Raw genomic sequence first — 17,686 nt, 5'->3', positions numbered from 1 at the left:
GTGGTCCAATGTCCTGAACTCAGCTCTCCCACCTCAGAGGCTCAGGCCTGACACCAGGCCAGAGTACCAGGACCCTATCAGCCACATGACTCAGAAGAAAAGGGAGAAAAAAAGAAAGAAAAAATAAGAATGATAAATTTTTTAAATTATTTAAATAAAAATTATAATAATAATAAAAAGGAAGAGAGCAACCAAACCAATAAAGAAATCCACCAATAATAACAAGTGCTAAAAACTAAACTAAGATAGACATAAAAATCAGAAACAAATCAGTCACAGACAGCAAACCCCAAGTCTACAGTTTCTCCCAAAGTCCACCACCTCAATTTTGGGATGATTCGTTGTCAATTCAGGTATTCCACAGATGCACGGTAAATCAAGTTGATTGTGGGGATTTAATCCACTGCTCCTGAGGCTGCACAGAGAAATTTCCCTTTCTCTTCTTTGTTCGCACAGCTCCTGGGGTTCAGCTTTGGTTTTGGCCCCATCTCTGCATGTAGGCCGCCCTCAGGCATCTGTTCCCACCCAGACAGGATGGGGTTAACGCAGTGGCTGATTAGGGGGCTCTTGTTCATTCAGGCCGGGGGGAGGGAGGGGTACGATAGTTATAATTGGAATGCCGGCCGAGCCTGCGGTGGCAGAGGCCAGCATGACGTTGCAGCTGCCTGAGGTGTGCCACGTGTTGTCCTGGGGAAGTTGTCCCTGGATCATGGGACCCTGGCATTGGCGGGCTGCACAGGCTCGCGGGGCAGCGGCAGTGTTGTGGGTAGTGACCTGTGCTTGCACACAGGATTCTTGGTGGCTGCAGCAGCAGCATTAGCATTTCATGCCCGTCTCTGGGGTCCCAGCTGATAGCCGTGGCTCACGCCCATCACTGGAGCTCGTTTAAGCGGTGCTCTGCCTTCTGTGGGCAGACAGGAAAGGAATCCCTTCTCCTCACACACCCTGAAACAATGGTCTCTTGCCTCTTAGGCAGGTCCAGACTTTTTCCCCGGACTCCCTCCCAGCTAGCTGTGGTGCACTAGCCCCTTTCAGGCTGTGTTCATGCAGCAAACCCCAGTCCTCTCCCTGGGATCTGAACTCTGAAGGCTGAGCCTCAGCTCCCAGCCCCCACCCGCCACAGCGGTGAGCAGACAAGCCTCTCAGGCTGGTGAGTGCTGGTCGGCACCGATCCTCTGTGCGGGAATCTCTCCACTTTGCCCTCTGCACCCCTGTTGCTCTCTCCTCCGTGGCTCTGAAGCTTCCCCCCTGCCGCCTACCCCCTGTCTCCTCCAGTGAAGGGTCTCCCTAATGTGTGGAAACATTTCCTCCTTCACAGCTCCCTCCCACTGATGCAGGTCCCATCCCTATTCTTTTGTCTCTCTTTTTTCTTTTGCCCTACCCAAGTACATGGGGAGTTTCTTGCCTTTTGGGCAGTCTGAGGTCTTCTGCCAGCATTCAGTAAGTGTTCTCTCAGAGTTGTTCCACATGTAGATGTATTTTTGATGTATTTGTGGGGAGGAAAGTGATCTCCACATCTTATTCCTCTGCCATCTTGAAGGTCCCCTCTGAAAATGGTTCTTTCTGGAATATGCCAGGGCAATGTGGTCTTTTGCAGTTAACTGTTTCTCAGAACACAAAAGGGTGAGGAGTTTCCTACCAATGCTGATTTCTAGAAGCATGGGGCTCAGAGTTCAATACTGTCAATGACATGACTCTGCTTTGTCAGTTTTGTCTATGGAATTTCTCTGTATTCTCTTTTGTATGCCATACTATTTCTGCTTGCCTTTTTTGTTTGGTTTTTGCTTTTGTTTTTCTGTGCTTATGACTTGGTTCCCTAACTTAATTGTAGGCTCTCTGAGGGAAGGAAGTATGTCTTATATTGATCTGTATTCCTCCTCTTCCCCAATGCCCTCCTCTTTTTGCCTAACAGTGTTCCATCCCAACTACCCAAAAGTTATTGACTTCAGTAGAAAGACATTATCTCTTTTTTGATGTGCTAAGATAGTAAGTAGATAGATAAATTTTAAGCTTTTCATAATTGGAAATAAGAATCTAAGAACTTTTAAAGTTACATATTTAACTCTTGTTTACAGAGAATTCAGGGCTGGACAGACCTTTTTCTCTAACTGGTTTCTTTCTGCTTGCATACATAATGCCAACCTATTCTTTTGCTTAGTTGATCGCTGAGTTCACCTTCATGAGCAAAGTCTGTGTCTACTGGTATTTTTACCAACTTCCTGCTGTCTGGTGTACCTGTCTCATTGACTCAGCCTGTGAACCAGGGCGTTGTTCAGAATGTGAAATATTATGGAAGAGATTTCATGAAGGAGTTTATGCATTGTGTAGGCAATAAAAAGACCTTGCAATCTCATAGTAACAAAGATGCCATTTTAAATGATGCTCATGCCTAGAATTCTGTTTCAAATAAAATATCAGGGAGAACGTAGGAAAAAATGGGCTGAATGTTCAAAGTGTCTGTGGAAGCAAAAGAACCTGAAGCATTTAGGATGAGGCCTTAAAAACAAATTATAACACATGTTTGATGATAATGTTCTTTTACATCTACTCAACAAGGCTTAATGGAAGCGCAATAAAAGACTAGGTTAATGTTGACAAGAGTTTAAAGTGACACAGTATCACTGATAGCAAAAACGGTAAAGGATACCAGTGAAGTCAGTGAAGACAACTTTAGTGAAGGAGACAAAATAACTTTAGAAGAGGCTGCTTCAATCACCATTGTAATAATTACATATACGGAAAGGCAACCACACTGCACTGCCCAGAAGGTCATGCATTTGTACATTCTACACTCAGCTTTTATGAGCAACAAGTGCCAAGATTTAGTCAAAAAAAAATTTCTAAGTTATGTCATAGGGTCTGTACGGAGAAATCAAGTCACCAACATCTTCTACATATGGCTGAGCAAGATAGTCTTTAAAGCCCTTTCTAGATTCTAGCTTTCTTAAACTCCTGTAAGTAGTCATCAGTGTTCATCATGATGACCCCAGAATACTACAATTTTTAAAAAGGATTTCTGAATCGTTAGAGAAAGGTTCTGTTTTGTTCGATATAGTTATGATATTTTAAATCTTTGAAAATCAGGGATCCCGAATAGAAAATATTACCAATCAACCTGAATATTTACTTTACCAAAACACTTCATTCCCTGATCATTCTGGGCCGTTTACCATATAATGTTCTTAGGTAGATTTTTATTTTTCTTAAAAGAAGGGGAAACTGTAAGGGAATAGATCTCAAGGGTTAGATCCTTGGCTATAAAGACTCCCTTGGATTGCTTGTGGCTGTTGGCTGTAGCGACTTGTTTTCTTGCAGAGATGAAGCATCTGGTTTTTGTTATCTCAATGATGCTGTCCTGGGAATATTACGATTACGACGGAAATTTGACCGTATTCTCTATGTGGATTTGGATCTGCACCACGGAGATGGTAAGCCTTTCACTTTCAAAGGTGCTTCGCTGCTAGGACTGCAGGTTTTTTATCAGTAAAGCTGCTTCTAGGCAACTGGTAACAGGAGAAATGCCTCTTGCAATTGAAATTTTCCTAATCCAGAATCCTCAAGTAGGTAAAGATTCTTTTAACTGATGCAATGCCTCCTGTGCTGACCAAGCTGCTTTAAAATACCAGATTCTTGTAATTTCTCCTCCCCTCTCCTCCAGTAGCAAAGCTCTCCAGTAGAGAACTTTAAGAAGTGGAAATCAGGGTAAGATTTCCTAGTGTTTACTCCAGTGCTTAGTAACCTCCCTCAGGCCACTTCCATAGGTTCTAAATGAAATCTGCAGTCAGAGCTGAGAGTCCTGATGCTTCTCTTAAAATAGAAGAGGTGCATGGTAGACTAGCATTCTGAATTTTTCACCAATAGGGATACCAGCTCATGCAGTGATCAGAATCTGTGCTACTTGCTTTGTATTGCTAAAATATTTAGCCCTGCACAAACTCAGGGCACCTTCTCTAACTTTTAATAGCAGCAGACTCTTAACAATTTGCCTTAACCCCATTAATCCTCTCTTAGAAGACTTCACTAAAAGGATGTATTCAGCCCTCCTGTGTACTTTTCATCTAGAACGTAGAGCTGCAGTGACAGTTACCCTCATTCTGCTTCTTTACTATAGCCTGTGTATGACACATATTTCCATCGATCTAGGACGTTTATCCAGTCAAATTAGTTAAGGATATTCCCTCCCTGCCCCCACATCAGTGATTCCTGCTTCCCTGTTTCCAGGGATCTTTTGAGACAAACTAACAAAACCAAGGCATAAGAGATGAAAAGAATAGTATGTGATGGAAGCTAGGGTCAGCTCTGCTGCCAAAACAGAAAAAGGAAGAAATCGTGGGAGAGACCTCCCAGGGAGTTCAGCTAGATGGACGCTTCCATGGAATGGTGACAGAAAATTAAAGGTAATGGAGAGAAGTGAGAAGGGTTAAAACAACCAACGCACTACTTTGAGAACCATGTCCAATGAATATCTGAATACTCAGCCAATGCAAAATCCAGCCTTGCTCAAAACCCTTCAGAGGCTCTTATTGCCTATAACAAGGGTAACATTTGGCCAGTGGCTTGTTTTTGTATGACCAAAGAGCTAAGAATGGTTTTTTACATTTTACAAGGTTGTGGAGCAGAAAACAATGCAATAAAAACCATGTAGTTTTCAAAGCCTAAAATATTTACTATGTAGCCACTTGGTTTGCTAAACCTCGGCCTATAGCAATGGTTCTCAAACTTGAATGTTGATCAGGATGACCTGGCGGCAGGGAGAGCTTGTTTTAAAATGCAGATTCCTGGGCCACATCCACCAGATATTCAGATTTAGTAGGTCTGGTATGGAACCTGGAAACCTCCATATTAATATCACCCCAGTTGTTCCACAGGCTACACTTTGAAAACCAGTGGTCTTCAAGGTAAACTCCACATTATTTGCCCTGTCTTTCAAGGCCTGCCTCAAAGAGGCCTCACCTCCTCTCTCCAGCCTTCTCTCTCACTACTTGCTGTCCAGGCTACTCTATTCAATGATGCCCAGACATATCTCACTGTTCCCTCCTCCCTGACTTTGTGGTACTTTTTCCTAACTTAGTTTTGTATTCTTTTCCCCTTTTGCATCTTCAGGTTCTACCCAAGAGCTCAAGTCAGTAGCAGATCTGTCTCGACCACTCCGGCCCAAGTGGTCTCTCCCCCTGTTCACTGTATTGTCCTGTATTGTTTCTATCACTGATTTGATATTTAATTATATATTGTCTTAATTGTGAGCGAATTCTTTAATGTGTATATGGCTTCTCCTCCCATAGAAACTTTCAGTTCCTCCAGAGCAGAGATCGAGTTATTTACTTCTTTCTGCCCTATGCAGTGGCAGGAACAAACAGACCTATGCCTATAGTAGTGGTTCAGTAAAATATTTGTTGAATGAATGAGTGATTATGAAATTCAAACTCTTAGTATCAGAGTTCAAGAATAGAATCAGGGCTTGGCTTCCCTGGTGGCGCAGTGGTTGAGAGTCCGCCTGCCGATGCAGGGGACACGGGTTCGTGCCCCGGTCCGCGAGGATCCCACGTGCTGCGAAGCGGCTGGGCCCGTGAGCCATGGCCGCTGAGCCTGCGCGTCCGGAGCCTGTGCTCCGCAACGGGAGAGGCCCGCGTACCGCAAAAAAAAAAAAAAAGAATAAAATCAAGTCTATTGAACCATGTAAGAATGAAATAGGACTGTCACCTGAAACCATTCTTTCCATTTGCAATGTTATTTCTGTATCATTTAGAGTTTCCTGTTTTAGCCAACTTTTATGGTGTGTTTCATTTCGGTTTATTTCCCCTCTTCAGCCCCTCCCTTCCAGTGACCCCTGCCCCACCTCCAAACTCTTACACATTTGGTTTATTTTAAATCTCTCATGATTCCATAACTAGCATCCTGCGGTGGCCTCAGCAGCACCCCTACCCCATCTTTACCTTCTTTCAGCTACCTAACCACTCTTCCCTTTCACAGCGAGCCCCATACCCTCCTCTCTGTCTATGTCCTTTCTTAAAGTATGATTTTCTAACAACACCTAATGGCATTTCCCATGAGAAGTGATACAAATGGCTACTAAACATATGAAAAGGTGCTCAACACCGTAATACTCAGAGAAATGCAAATTAGAACAAGACGGTTCTTTCTGCCTAAGATTAAAAAGAATAATGATACCCAGTGTCAGTCATGATGTCAGAAAACGGGAACTCTTACACACCATTGAGAGAAGTATAAATTGGTACCACCTTTCTGGATGGATAAATAATCAGGATTTTCATGAATTATCCTTGTTTATACTTCCATTTCTAAGTTAAAATGCTATTTTAATTTATTTTCTTTTGTTTTATTTTGTTTACTTAATGCCTTGTGCCTGGAGCCTTTAACTGGTTTTAACTGCCTCCCCAGGGCAAAACATAAGGCTTGGGAAATTCAAACATACCTGTGATATACAAATAGAGTCAATATTTTTTTAAGGTCTCTGTTGGCCTCTAATGAAGACTGAAAGCATTAAGTAAACAGAGACAATTTCTTTATTCAAAGTATCAAAGAGGGTAATACATGAAGTTGCTAAGAGTTCTTCCATTTTACAAATGGATTATCTGAATACAGTATGACAATTATGTGGTTCTGGGAGGAAAAGTGTAGAGGTGGGCAGCATGTTTATCTGAATAAGTAGTGGCTTGTTAGAGACATCTTCTATCTCCCAGACCTCTCTTCATTTTCTGACTGTTAAAATGGAAAGGAGACTCCTTTCTAGAAGTTTTTCCTCCTGTCTTTCTCCAGGCTTTAAAAAGCTGTCATTCAAGCTGCTATTAAGGGCTACTTCCATGTTTTAGCCAGAAACATGTACTATAAGTTACTTAGTACACACGGAACTTTGGGTGAACTGCATTTATAACCAAATCTGTATTATAGAGAGGCGTTTTATAATTAGGTTTTCACTATGTAATGCCTAATGTTCGTACTGGTCATGTTTTTCAAAGGGTTGCCACATTGTACTTCTTTGAAAAAAATCCCAAGAATTTAACTTAGAACCACTGAAACAAAACATAAAACTTCCAAGATGGTGCCAGTTTCCTTTATGCAGCTCTGTTGACAGTGCCTCAATTATGAGCTCCAGCCCTTCCCCACCTTTTAGAACAGGTTGTCAAAGAGAGCCTGCGCATCCCCATTGCTTGGAAATGTCCAGCTTTAATTTGAGTGAATTTGAAAAGGAACCCCAAACTTCGCTTGAGGCCAGAGTTCTACCTCATCTTGTAATGACAGAGATCCAAGACCAGAGTTTTGTTACTTATATTCCTCGGCTTGCTAGCTTTATTATTGCTACCTTCTCCTCTCTCTTCCTTCCCACAGCTGCTTTCTAGAGTTTCAGTTGCTGATAACAGAGAGTTGCATATATGAAGTGATTCTTCTGCCATTTCTTTCTCTGGTAGGTGTAGAAGATGCCTTCAGTTTCACCTCCAAAGTCATGACGGTGTCCCTGCACAAATTCTCCCCAGGATTTTTCCCAGGCAAGTGATCTGTGTGCTCAGTATTACATTTGAGGAATAAATACTGCAGTTCTATACATTTCTTATATCTTGTATTTCGATAGCTGCATGCTGTGAATGCCGTATTGGTGCTACTCCATGCAAAACATTTAACACAGGTCATTTCAGGTGACAACGATGAAAGGAATGTAATGCTGCTGCTTTTTCCAGATGATTTTCATGGGCTGTCAATAGACAGCTCATTTACATTTACTGTACTATCAGGTAGCCTGTGTAACCCTCAACATCCTGATAAGTGCGATGATATATTAGTATTATGTCAATCTAAGACGTATGAAAAATCTAGTGAAGAAGTTAATCTCTATTTTTTTTGTTCATTTGATCCAGCAAGATGGAGACTAAGGTTTTCCCATTTTCTTACAGTTTTCCTACTTCCCCAACACTGTTTACAACAGTTATTTTTTTTAATTTCATTCCCTTAGAAACCATCATTCATTCAAGATTATTCTGCTAATTGACCTTTTGATTTTCTGAATTCCTATCAGAGAAGCCTTCAAGTTTTCTAATTCTCATGTTCTTAAAACTGTTCTCCGTGTTCCTTTCTTTGACAGGAACAGGTGATGTGTCTGATGTCGGCCTAGGGAAGGGACGGTACTACAGTGTAAATGTGCCCATTCAGGATGGCATACAGGATGAGAAGTATTACCACATCTGCGAAAGGTATAGCTGCAGTGCTGAGCCAGTAACAAGTGCATTACTTTTCTGTAGGATGCAATGGCCCCCAATCCCACAGAATTCTTGTTTTCAAAGAACCATTTGAAAAAAAATTAAAAAGCTACTGTATACTCACGTAGCTTTTGTACACTGCCCACTATGCTTATTTGATCAGGTAACCATCCCCTGTCTGGGAGAGCAGAGTGTTTGGACCAGAGCCACACTCTCAGTTTGATCTTACCTGCCACTCTATATGATTAAGGCCTTCCCAAGAGCAGAGCTTCTCGGCTGTCCTGGGGAATCACTTGTCTACTAGTTTCTTAGCTAAAACCTGCATATAATATGATTTCATTAGCCTGGGAGGGTCAGTTTCGGTCTTCCGTTACAGAGATCTGCTTCCATCCACTGGTGTGAATATTAGAGAGTTCTTTATTACGAGTTCTTGAGTTCTATCTGTTGTATTAAAATTGGAGTCAGAAATCTGTTCTTTTTGCACTATGGTTAAGGATTAAATTACAGCCACTTGTAGGCAGACAGTTTGGTGCCACTGTGTAGATCAGACCATTGGGGCTGAAAAGCCCTACGGAATGGGGAAGAGGGTGGCTAAACTCATATTTGTGAAAATTGAGATTGGTCAGGTACAAATTCACTGCTGACATTGGCAGTAGAGAAAGTGAGTCTGACTAGAAGTCAGCAAGTCAACATTACTTAAGGTTGAGGGGATTGAGGTGCTTTTGATCCCTCTCCCACTCGGCTCAGATTTCTCCCAACCTTCTGGTGGAAACAGGGACTTCCCAAAGGAGCCTGCACTGGCCGTCATCACTGGCAGTTGTATAAACAAAGTAGAAGTATTAAAAAATAAAAACTTTATGCTTCAAAGGTGCCTCTTAGCTCAAGAGTTTTGGCAAGCTGGGTCATCAGCAGCAGCCCTAGCCTCTTCATATTTTGATCATGTCCCCTGGCTACCTATGCATTGTCAGACTGAAAAGGCCTCTTTTTCTTTTCTTTTTTTTTTTTTTTTTTTTTGAGCCTGCCATTGATGGTTTTAATTGCCCTTCTTTGTTCCTCTTGGGCTCTGTTCTGTCCTTCTTGATATGTGCAGATCAGAGCTGCTTACGTAACTTTACCAAAAATGTCCTGTAGTTCTATGTAAAAGGAGAATTATTTTGTTTTTCTTTTAATCCCCTTATTGACAGTGCCCAACATTTTGTTGCCTTTTTATTTTTTGCCATATCAGGAAAATAGGTTGTTCTCTTCAGTGCTCTGTCCACGGGGTTTCCTAGAGCTTTTTCCTGGGCCTTAATTGAAAGGTCAGCACTCATCATCCTGCAAGTGTAGTTTGTAATCTCTGGCCTTCCCTAAATGGATTACCTTACATGTGCCCCTATTGAAGCTCATCTGCCAGTCATAAAACCTCCTGAGGTCTTCCTTTCTCCCCATCACCTTGGCATTTCACTGCCCGGAAAAGCTGAGTATCATCTGTAGACTTGAGGATTTCCCAGTGCCCACCCCCAAGCCAGTCTACTACTTACCCTTCTTCAGTCAGAAAAACGTCTGTTTCTCCCCTAAATTTCCTTTCTCTCTCTAAACCAGTTCCTACTACATGATTTTTAAAAATTGTAATCCCATAGAATTTCATGTTTAAAAACAGCCTTGGTATCAAACTTAATTAAACATTTTAAAAGTGAGTTTAGCCCCGAGGAAAAGCTCCGTGGAGGATCACACATGATTTCCCTTTACAGAAACCATGTTGCCGCCTCCACCCCAGTGTTCAGATAGCCAGCGTTTATTAAAGATTCTTCTAGCTTGCCTACCAGAGTACCAGACACTCATCAGTTTATAGTTCCCAGGGCCCGTTTTACCTTTGGAGCCGCACCGGCAAACCTCACAGCGATCACCCAGAAAAACAGGCTCCAGGTTTTGATTAGAGGGACAATCATTTTTCCCTTTGACTTCTTTCAGAAGTCATGTGGTCAGGGTGTTACATGAAGACAGCTCTGATTCCAAGGGTGCCAAGAAGGCTTCCTGACCCAAACATCTCTCCCATCTGTTGGACCAATATCTGAAATTCCTTTAACAGGAAACATACTTTTATTCTACAATTAGAAATAGGCCTTAAAATGGAACCTCTCCTCCTTACCCTAACTCTGCCATGGATTTACGGTTCCACAGAGCTTTTCTTGACAGCAGATTTTGAAAGGGTTAGAGCGTGAGCACCCTGAGCATTCAGAGGAGCAGTAATGGGAAAGGGGCACAAACAACAAAACAATCTTTGCCACCTAAATAGTTTTGCAGAGGGTCAGCCCTAGTAACTGTATTGCTTAGTCCCAGTCATTATGTTTTTGACTATTTCTAGTTTGTTGCTTGGAACCAGAATGTCTTGTTCATTTACCATTATGACATCTGGCTCATCTGCCTACCTCAAAAGACAGAGTAGACAGAAATAGCTCACTCGTGTAAAAAGGTCATTCAGTTCATCTGCAATCTCTTTTTCATCCTTTTTGTTCCATGAGCCCACTGGTTTTCTGGCTCACTTCTTACCTGTGATAAATAAAGGACCTCTTATTGCTGGTTCACTTACAAGATGCTCTAATTTTCGTTTTCCACTAGTTTGCTCCTGAACTATATCTCCCTGTGGGATTCAGGAGCCCTTTTTCTTTCCCTTCCTTCCTTCTTTTCTTCCTTTTTTTCTTTATGTCTTTCTCCTCTGCTGTAGCCTTTTTTGACTTTGCCAGCTAGGCAGGAACTTAATGGTTTCATCTTAAGGTTGAATATCCTCTCTTTATTTAAAAAAAATGTCTTAGGGTTTCCTTTTTAATAGACTGGATATGGAATCTTTACCTGAAGGTTTTCAGCACCCCAAGTTCCATTTTATGAAAAAGACAATTTCACAGTGAGAGCTCCCTAGGTCATTCCATGCTAATTTAGAAGGGCAAGGGTTACAATTCCCAAAAGCTTCCCATAATTTATATACAGGCAAAGTTTGATGGGAGAGGAAAGCTGTTTTGCCAAAAGGACCGTTTGCTAATTCCCAGGCTCTGTCATCTGAAAGAGAAAATACTGCTCTGCCTTTGTTTAACCTGTTTGCTCTCTAATTGTATTTGAATGCAATATGAGATAATCTTAATAATGTTTAAGCTACTACCCAGAAGGCTGTGTTGATGACTTTGGGAACATTTATAGTTAAGGAGTCTAGGAGAAAAGGACAAATAACCAGTACTTCTTGCGGTTGGTTCAAGAGAGGTACCTCTCTGAACCCTTAAATCTTGCAGGACGACCAAACTACTTGCCCACTGTGAACTGTCATGACATATGCGTAACTTGAAGAAGAATTTCAGAGTTGTGTCCAAACTTCTTAGTTTGTATCCTACCTATCATTTTACAGCCCTAACAGCCAGAAAGCATTCTTTACTAAATGTCCAGTTATTAGGATATATCTCATAGGAAAGCTATACATATGGTACTTATGGTATGTATGGATACAAAGCATACTAAAGTTGACACAATATTTTGGGGAAAAAACCTCACATTTTGTTAAGAATATTCAGCTATTCAACTTTGTAAAATAATTAAGTACAGACACTGCATAAATATTTCACCAAAAGGAAAACACATTGTTAAACAGACTTCTCAATGAATAAGACTTATGAAAGGCCCTATTAAGCAGGGCTTCTCAATCAATAGTAGTCTTTATATCCACATATGCAAAACTTTGCTAGTAAGAACTATCAGTCCAACCAAAGAAATAATCTTATTCTAGTGAACTAGGGTTCACAGTAGTAGTTATTAAAATAAGAATCTTTCTGTATTTGGCCTGCTTACCTTGAGTCCTCTGGCTTATATTCTGTAACTAAAAATTAAAAGAAACCTTTTTTTGCCATCAAAGACCATTGACCTAAAGAAAACTTCAGGGACTCCGGAAGCTAAAAGAAGCAACAACAACAAAAAATAATATTTTTGCCTCCTTTCTTTTATGAGAGAAATATTATACTTTTCTATTTTAAATAATTTTTTATAGCTCTTCAACTGTTTTTTTCAAATGTTAATTCTACTGTGCTTGGGATAACCAGGATAGCCTACTCAGAAAGAACTTGTTCTCTAGGACAACAGCAAGCTCATTAAAGGAATAGCTCATTTAAACCCAAGCTTTTATTCCTGTGGGGAATTCCTTCTTCCATCTATACTGAGCTCTGCTGCTATTCAATGAGGAAGAGAAAAAAAACCATATAGTGTCTCTGTGGTTTATATTTATTGTGTGAGAATTTTCCTTAGAGCCTGACATGGCCCCTGAAATACAAGTCAGTAGTGTTTTAAGCACAGGATTCATTCCTTATGGGTCTGGGGCCAAAATTCACCTCTCTGAAGCCACTCTGACCTTCCTACAAAAGAATCAAGTGCCTCAAGTCACCTTATAGGATTTTTAAAACATTAATTAACAAGAATAAAAGGGGAGCAAAATACAACAACATAGGGGATTTGTTTATATTTTAGTATAATGACACTATTTTATTCATTCATTCAACAAATATTTATTGAGTGTCTGCTTCATGCCTGCCCTGTACGTAGGTACTGGTGGTGGTAAACAAAACAGATGAGGCTCCCACACCCTGGAGCTTAGCTCCTAGGGAGGACTTGCCTGTGCCAGGAATTGTACTAATCATTTATTTGATTTTTTCCATTTGATACTTATAACAATATACAATCTATAATACCTGCAAAGGTAGGTATTCTTATTCCCATCTTATAAATGAGAAAACTGGAGCTTAGAAATGTTGATTTGTTTAAGCTCACACAGCTAGCATTAACCATTGGCTACATTGTCCCCAGAGTATCACATGGAAGTATGAAATGTTTTCACAAGGAAAAAATACCACCCCCCAAGACTTCTTGGAAATTTTTATCTCCGGGGATTGCAGAAAAGTCCTAAAAAAAGAAACCATTTAAGATTATGCAAATGAACCACAAGATCTGTAGTATACACAATCCATTGTGCTTATGTTTGTGAAAGTACAACTTAGATTTTTGCCAATTAAAAAAAAAACCTCTTAATCCTAAGGATTTAATTTGTAATTTTATGCATCAAAAACAAGAATAAATATTGTGAGATTTACTTCTTAGGTTTTAAATTTCTGATTAAAGTTTGGAAACATGGAGATTCTGTAAATCTGCTTTTTCCTTTATTTTCAACAGGGAAAATCCTGACTTCCTTCTTTAGAAAGTGAATAATGTCACATGTCATTATATAGAGGTCTCCTCACACAATTCTTTTCATGTGTTTTTTGGGGGACTAGTATTGCTAAAGACTTTTAACATTATGCATTTTTGCAACTGTAGGCATGATTTATATCATCTCTTGGTCCTAGCAGAAGGCCATATCTACATATAGGGTAGAGATTCTCCATCCATGCTATAATTTGTTCATCCAATACCAATGGAATAAAATGAGAACCAAGGGACATCACTAAAGGATATTTAAGTGAAATGTTTTCTTTCCCTATTGACTTTTAATGTTATATTTAAAGAAGAGATGTTTTAATGATGATAGGTTTTTCTTTCATTATAATGATGTCATCTTGAATTTATCTTCCACTTGGGACTCCAGATTCCTTATCATTCAGTTTTAGAAGCAGGTAGATAGATCCTCAGTGAAAGAGAACCCAACAATTATAGCCTACTCCTTTGAGCTTGGTGATGTGGCAAAACCTATAAGAACACATAATCATACATAAATATTTTAAGCAATACAAATGTTTTCAAAATTCTCTTTCATCTGATGAGAAGGGAAGAACTCTCTAGAAATTTGCATTTCAGAACAAAAAAGTATATAGCCTTACTTCCATCTTCATCCCCATTTTCATTACACTCTGAGAGCTGGTGAAAATTCTTTACAAAATTACCTCTCTTCAGTCAGGTCACACCTATACCACCTTGATCATTACTAGGTCACTATGGCCCAGTGATAAAGGTCATGGAAGCTGCTACTTCCTTGTATGAGCCTGGAACGTTGAACTCAGCCCTCCATAAGTAAGATATTTGGTAGTCAATGCTTTTGTTCTGTTTGATAAACTTCTATTCTGCCTCTGTGTGGTATGGCAGATGCAAATTGCCTGTTGTTTCTGGAAAACGGATGACTCAGACACTAATTAAATTCACTGTTAACATTAGGCACAGGTGGAAATGAGACCAAAGCCGGCCATTCATTTAATGTTCCTAATTTGATGTGTCTTTTAAAATATAATATTAAATTCAAAAGACATTAAGTGCCTAAGAGTATAGGATAATTTGGAGGGGGGGCTACTGTGCTTAATTATCTGTGTTGTCCTGAACCCTCCATCAGTGAGCCCGCCTTGTCCCCCGTACTTGGTTAGGGTGGCAGTGGAGAACTGTTTTTTTTCCCTCACCTGATCCTTTGAGCTTTATATCCAGGTGGTTAGAAAGACAGTTTTTTTTAACATCTTTATTGGAGTATAATTGCTTTACAATGGTGTGTTAGTTTCTGCTTTATAACAAAGTGAATCAGTTATACATATACATATGTCCCCATATCTCTTCCCTCTTGCGTCTCCCTCCCTCCCTCCCACGCTCCGTATCCCAGCCCTCTAGGTGGTCACAAAGCACAGAGCTGATCTCCCTGTGCTATGCGGCTGAGAAGGACGTTCTTATATCCTTCTTCCTCGCTCGATCAGTGGCTTTCATGACCAGGTCCTAAACTCCTGCACCAAGTAGCCCTGACACCATGACAGCCCCTACCCCTAGCAGTCTTCCTAGGTGATTTATTTTTTTTCATCTAAGTCCAGGAGGACCATCTCCTGGAATTCGGTGGGTTTGTTCTGTCACTATGATGTGTACCTTCTCTGCTCTCTTCTCAGTGCTGAATTATCCCTGCCCCCTGGAGAAAGTGACCTGATTCTTCTTCCACAGCAGTAATAGGTTCTGAGGCTAGAACATGCTCTGAAACTACCCAGAGGCAGGAAGACCTGGCTCATAAATGGAAAACTTGAGAATTACACCCTCTAACGTAGGGCTGCCCTGAAAAGAATCCTAAATTTGAATGTGTCTGTGCTTGGTGGGACATTCTAACATCAAAATTCATATTACTCCTCTTAGCTGCTCTCCACCATGTACCCCCTCCCCCATCCTAATTCTCTCCCCTCTCGTGTTCTTTCATCACTGCTGTCCCCTCGCTCTAGCCTAACAAAACTGCCCTTTACGCTCCGCTCTCACATGTTACAGCTCTGAGTGACTGTGCCTGACACTGTCATTCACCCGGCAGCTGCTGGCACTGATGAGCTGCCTGCTTTGTTGTATCCTGTTGACATGGGCTGTACAGAGATTTAGTTAAATCTGATGTCCCCCACCTGACAAAAAGGCCCAATGCTAAGTCTGGCCGGGCTTTGCTCTCCATGCACTGTTACCCACTGCACCGTCAGGAAAGAGCCATACCCACTGGTACTTAAAGCGGGACCAAAGAAAAGACACCTCAAAGAAAGCCATATCAAATAACCAGCTAACAAGTTAAAAAGCGAAAGGGTATGTGCATTTGCCTAGAGACCGTGCAAGTGCTGCTGAGGAGTGAGCTGGATGCAAAGGGGTTTATATGCTCGCCCTGGGCAGGAGAATCCTGCAGAGGAAGGTGAGGGATGCTGGGGTTGGGGCAGGGTGGTAGGGGGACCACCTTAAATATATTAGGGATGAAAGTAGAAAAACATCTATCCTATTTAATTATAGGCAAGTCTCACTAACTCAGCCTAATAAGAGGAAAGCCAGTCTGAATTATGGAATATTTTTAAATACGTTTTTATTATTTTCAAGCACTGGACACGCTAGTAATTCAAACTAGACTAACAGCATCATACAGTACCTCAGGGAAAGGGCTTTAAGAATCATTTGTAATTAGCATATCAATTATTTGTATATAAGTGGATGTGCACAAAGTGCATAAAAAGTTTATTCTCTTAAGTAGGACAAACATTCCCCAGCACAGTCCTGTTTACACTATTAATTTGCTTAGCCAGCCCTTTTTGTGCCAAGATAGATGTATGTAAGACATGCTTATTTCCTCAGGGAAGAATGAATCGCTTCCCTATGTTTAGTCCAGTAACTAAGAAGCGGAGCGCCACTTGATTGGTTTGGGATTTCCAGGATATGGAGTTTTGAATTTGCATACAGACTAGAGAGATTTCATATGGAGAAGATCTGGCAGCCGTTGCCAGAGACCCAGTTTCCCCATCTGGATTTCATTGGAGTGATCTGGATTTCATCAAGCAACAGGACACTGATCCTAAATGATCCACCAGACACTCTAACATAGGCATGTTTAAAATACATCCTGCCCCAGAAAAATAACTGCTAAAATATGATGAGTTGGAGTTAGTCTATGTGCAGTACTTAAAAGTAATAAAAATACATTTATTTTTAAGTCCCACAAAAACCGTGCAATATCAAGTTAATGATGAAAATCAATCCCCGAACTCTTTTCTTGCACACCTCATTGTGTGACGGCATGGCAGAGATTTCCAATCATCGGGGAAAGGATATTATATTTTGATGAGCTGCACCAGGTGCTAACTATATGGCAGGATTTCGGCTTTGAATCTTAGGGAGGCCCTCCTGGGTAAAGAAGGGTGAGGGAAGGGCTAGGGGCATGTTTATTGTTAACAAATCATTATTGTCTACCTAAGTTCAAAAATCAGAGCAAGTGAATTGAAAAAGAAGAAGTATCAGGTATATAGGGAGTGTAGAAAATATGATTAGGAAATGAGAAACAGAGATATAGGCCTATATTTCTACCCGTATGTATTAAAACTGTGCTCTAGGTAAATTGTGAATTCTTCGAGGCTTAGAGAGTAAAAACTAAGTGCAGAGAGCGTAAGCACAAGCAGTAAATATACACACAAATGTTGTAACTACAGTTTGGAATGACTCCAACTCTCTCCTTTCCCCCAAGGGCATCACTATCCAGGGTCTGCAAAGGCCAAATAGCTGTTTGGCTTCCAATCTGATTTTTTGCTAAGAAATCAGAGAAGTCGGTTTCAATTTTAATAATATATTCTCCCAACCTCTATCTAACAGAAAGGCACTTGTGTTTCTGCCCCTTCTTAAAGTGAATTTTGTGTTTGGTGAAAGGTAATAGATTGGCAGCACTGGAAAAGGAATTACTGTATTCCCAGAACAGGTATAACCAGGCAGTGACACTATGAAATTTCTCTCTGCCTTTGGGGAACATTAGAGTACCATTCAGGAAGTCACTGCTATGGTGTGCTGTGCTGAACTCAACAGTATCCTAGTGGGCTGAAGGAATTAACATAGCACTCGAAGGGCCTGACTTAAGGCCATTCATTTATTCATTCAACATTAGGGAGTGCTTACCATGTGCCTGGTGCTGGGAGAAGACTTTTGCAAGTGTTATATCATTTAATCCTCATAATAACCCTGTGAGGGAGAGAATATTCTTGTTTTACAGAGACGGTTCAGAGAAGTGATTTGTC

At 40.8% G+C, this 17,686-nt stretch overlaps 1 protein-coding gene across 2 annotated transcripts in view; it reads left to right on the top strand.

Annotated features, from left to right (window-relative positions):
• The window catches only part of HDAC8 (histone deacetylase 8), a gene marked incomplete at its 3' end in the record, with an annotated part of 240,672 nt that overhangs the window by 67,227 nt on the left and 155,759 nt on the right, over positions 1 to 17,686 (top strand). For both annotated transcript variants that reach the window (XM_079727243.1, XM_079727244.1), the window contains exons 5-7: positions 3,316 to 3,428; positions 7,428 to 7,505; positions 8,096 to 8,204. In XM_079727243.1, the coding sequence (XP_079583369.1) occupies positions 3,316 to 3,428; positions 7,428 to 7,505; positions 8,096 to 8,204 (300 nt within the window). The remainder of the gene's footprint in view (positions 1 to 3,315; positions 3,429 to 7,427; positions 7,506 to 8,095; positions 8,205 to 17,686) is intronic.

Source organism: Hyperoodon ampullatus, assembly GCF_949752795.1.
Source record: "Hyperoodon ampullatus genome assembly, chromosome: X".
NCBI lineage: Eukaryota > Metazoa > Chordata > Mammalia > Artiodactyla > Ziphiidae > Hyperoodon > Hyperoodon ampullatus.
This window is presented reverse-complemented; position numbering and strand designations above follow the sequence as displayed.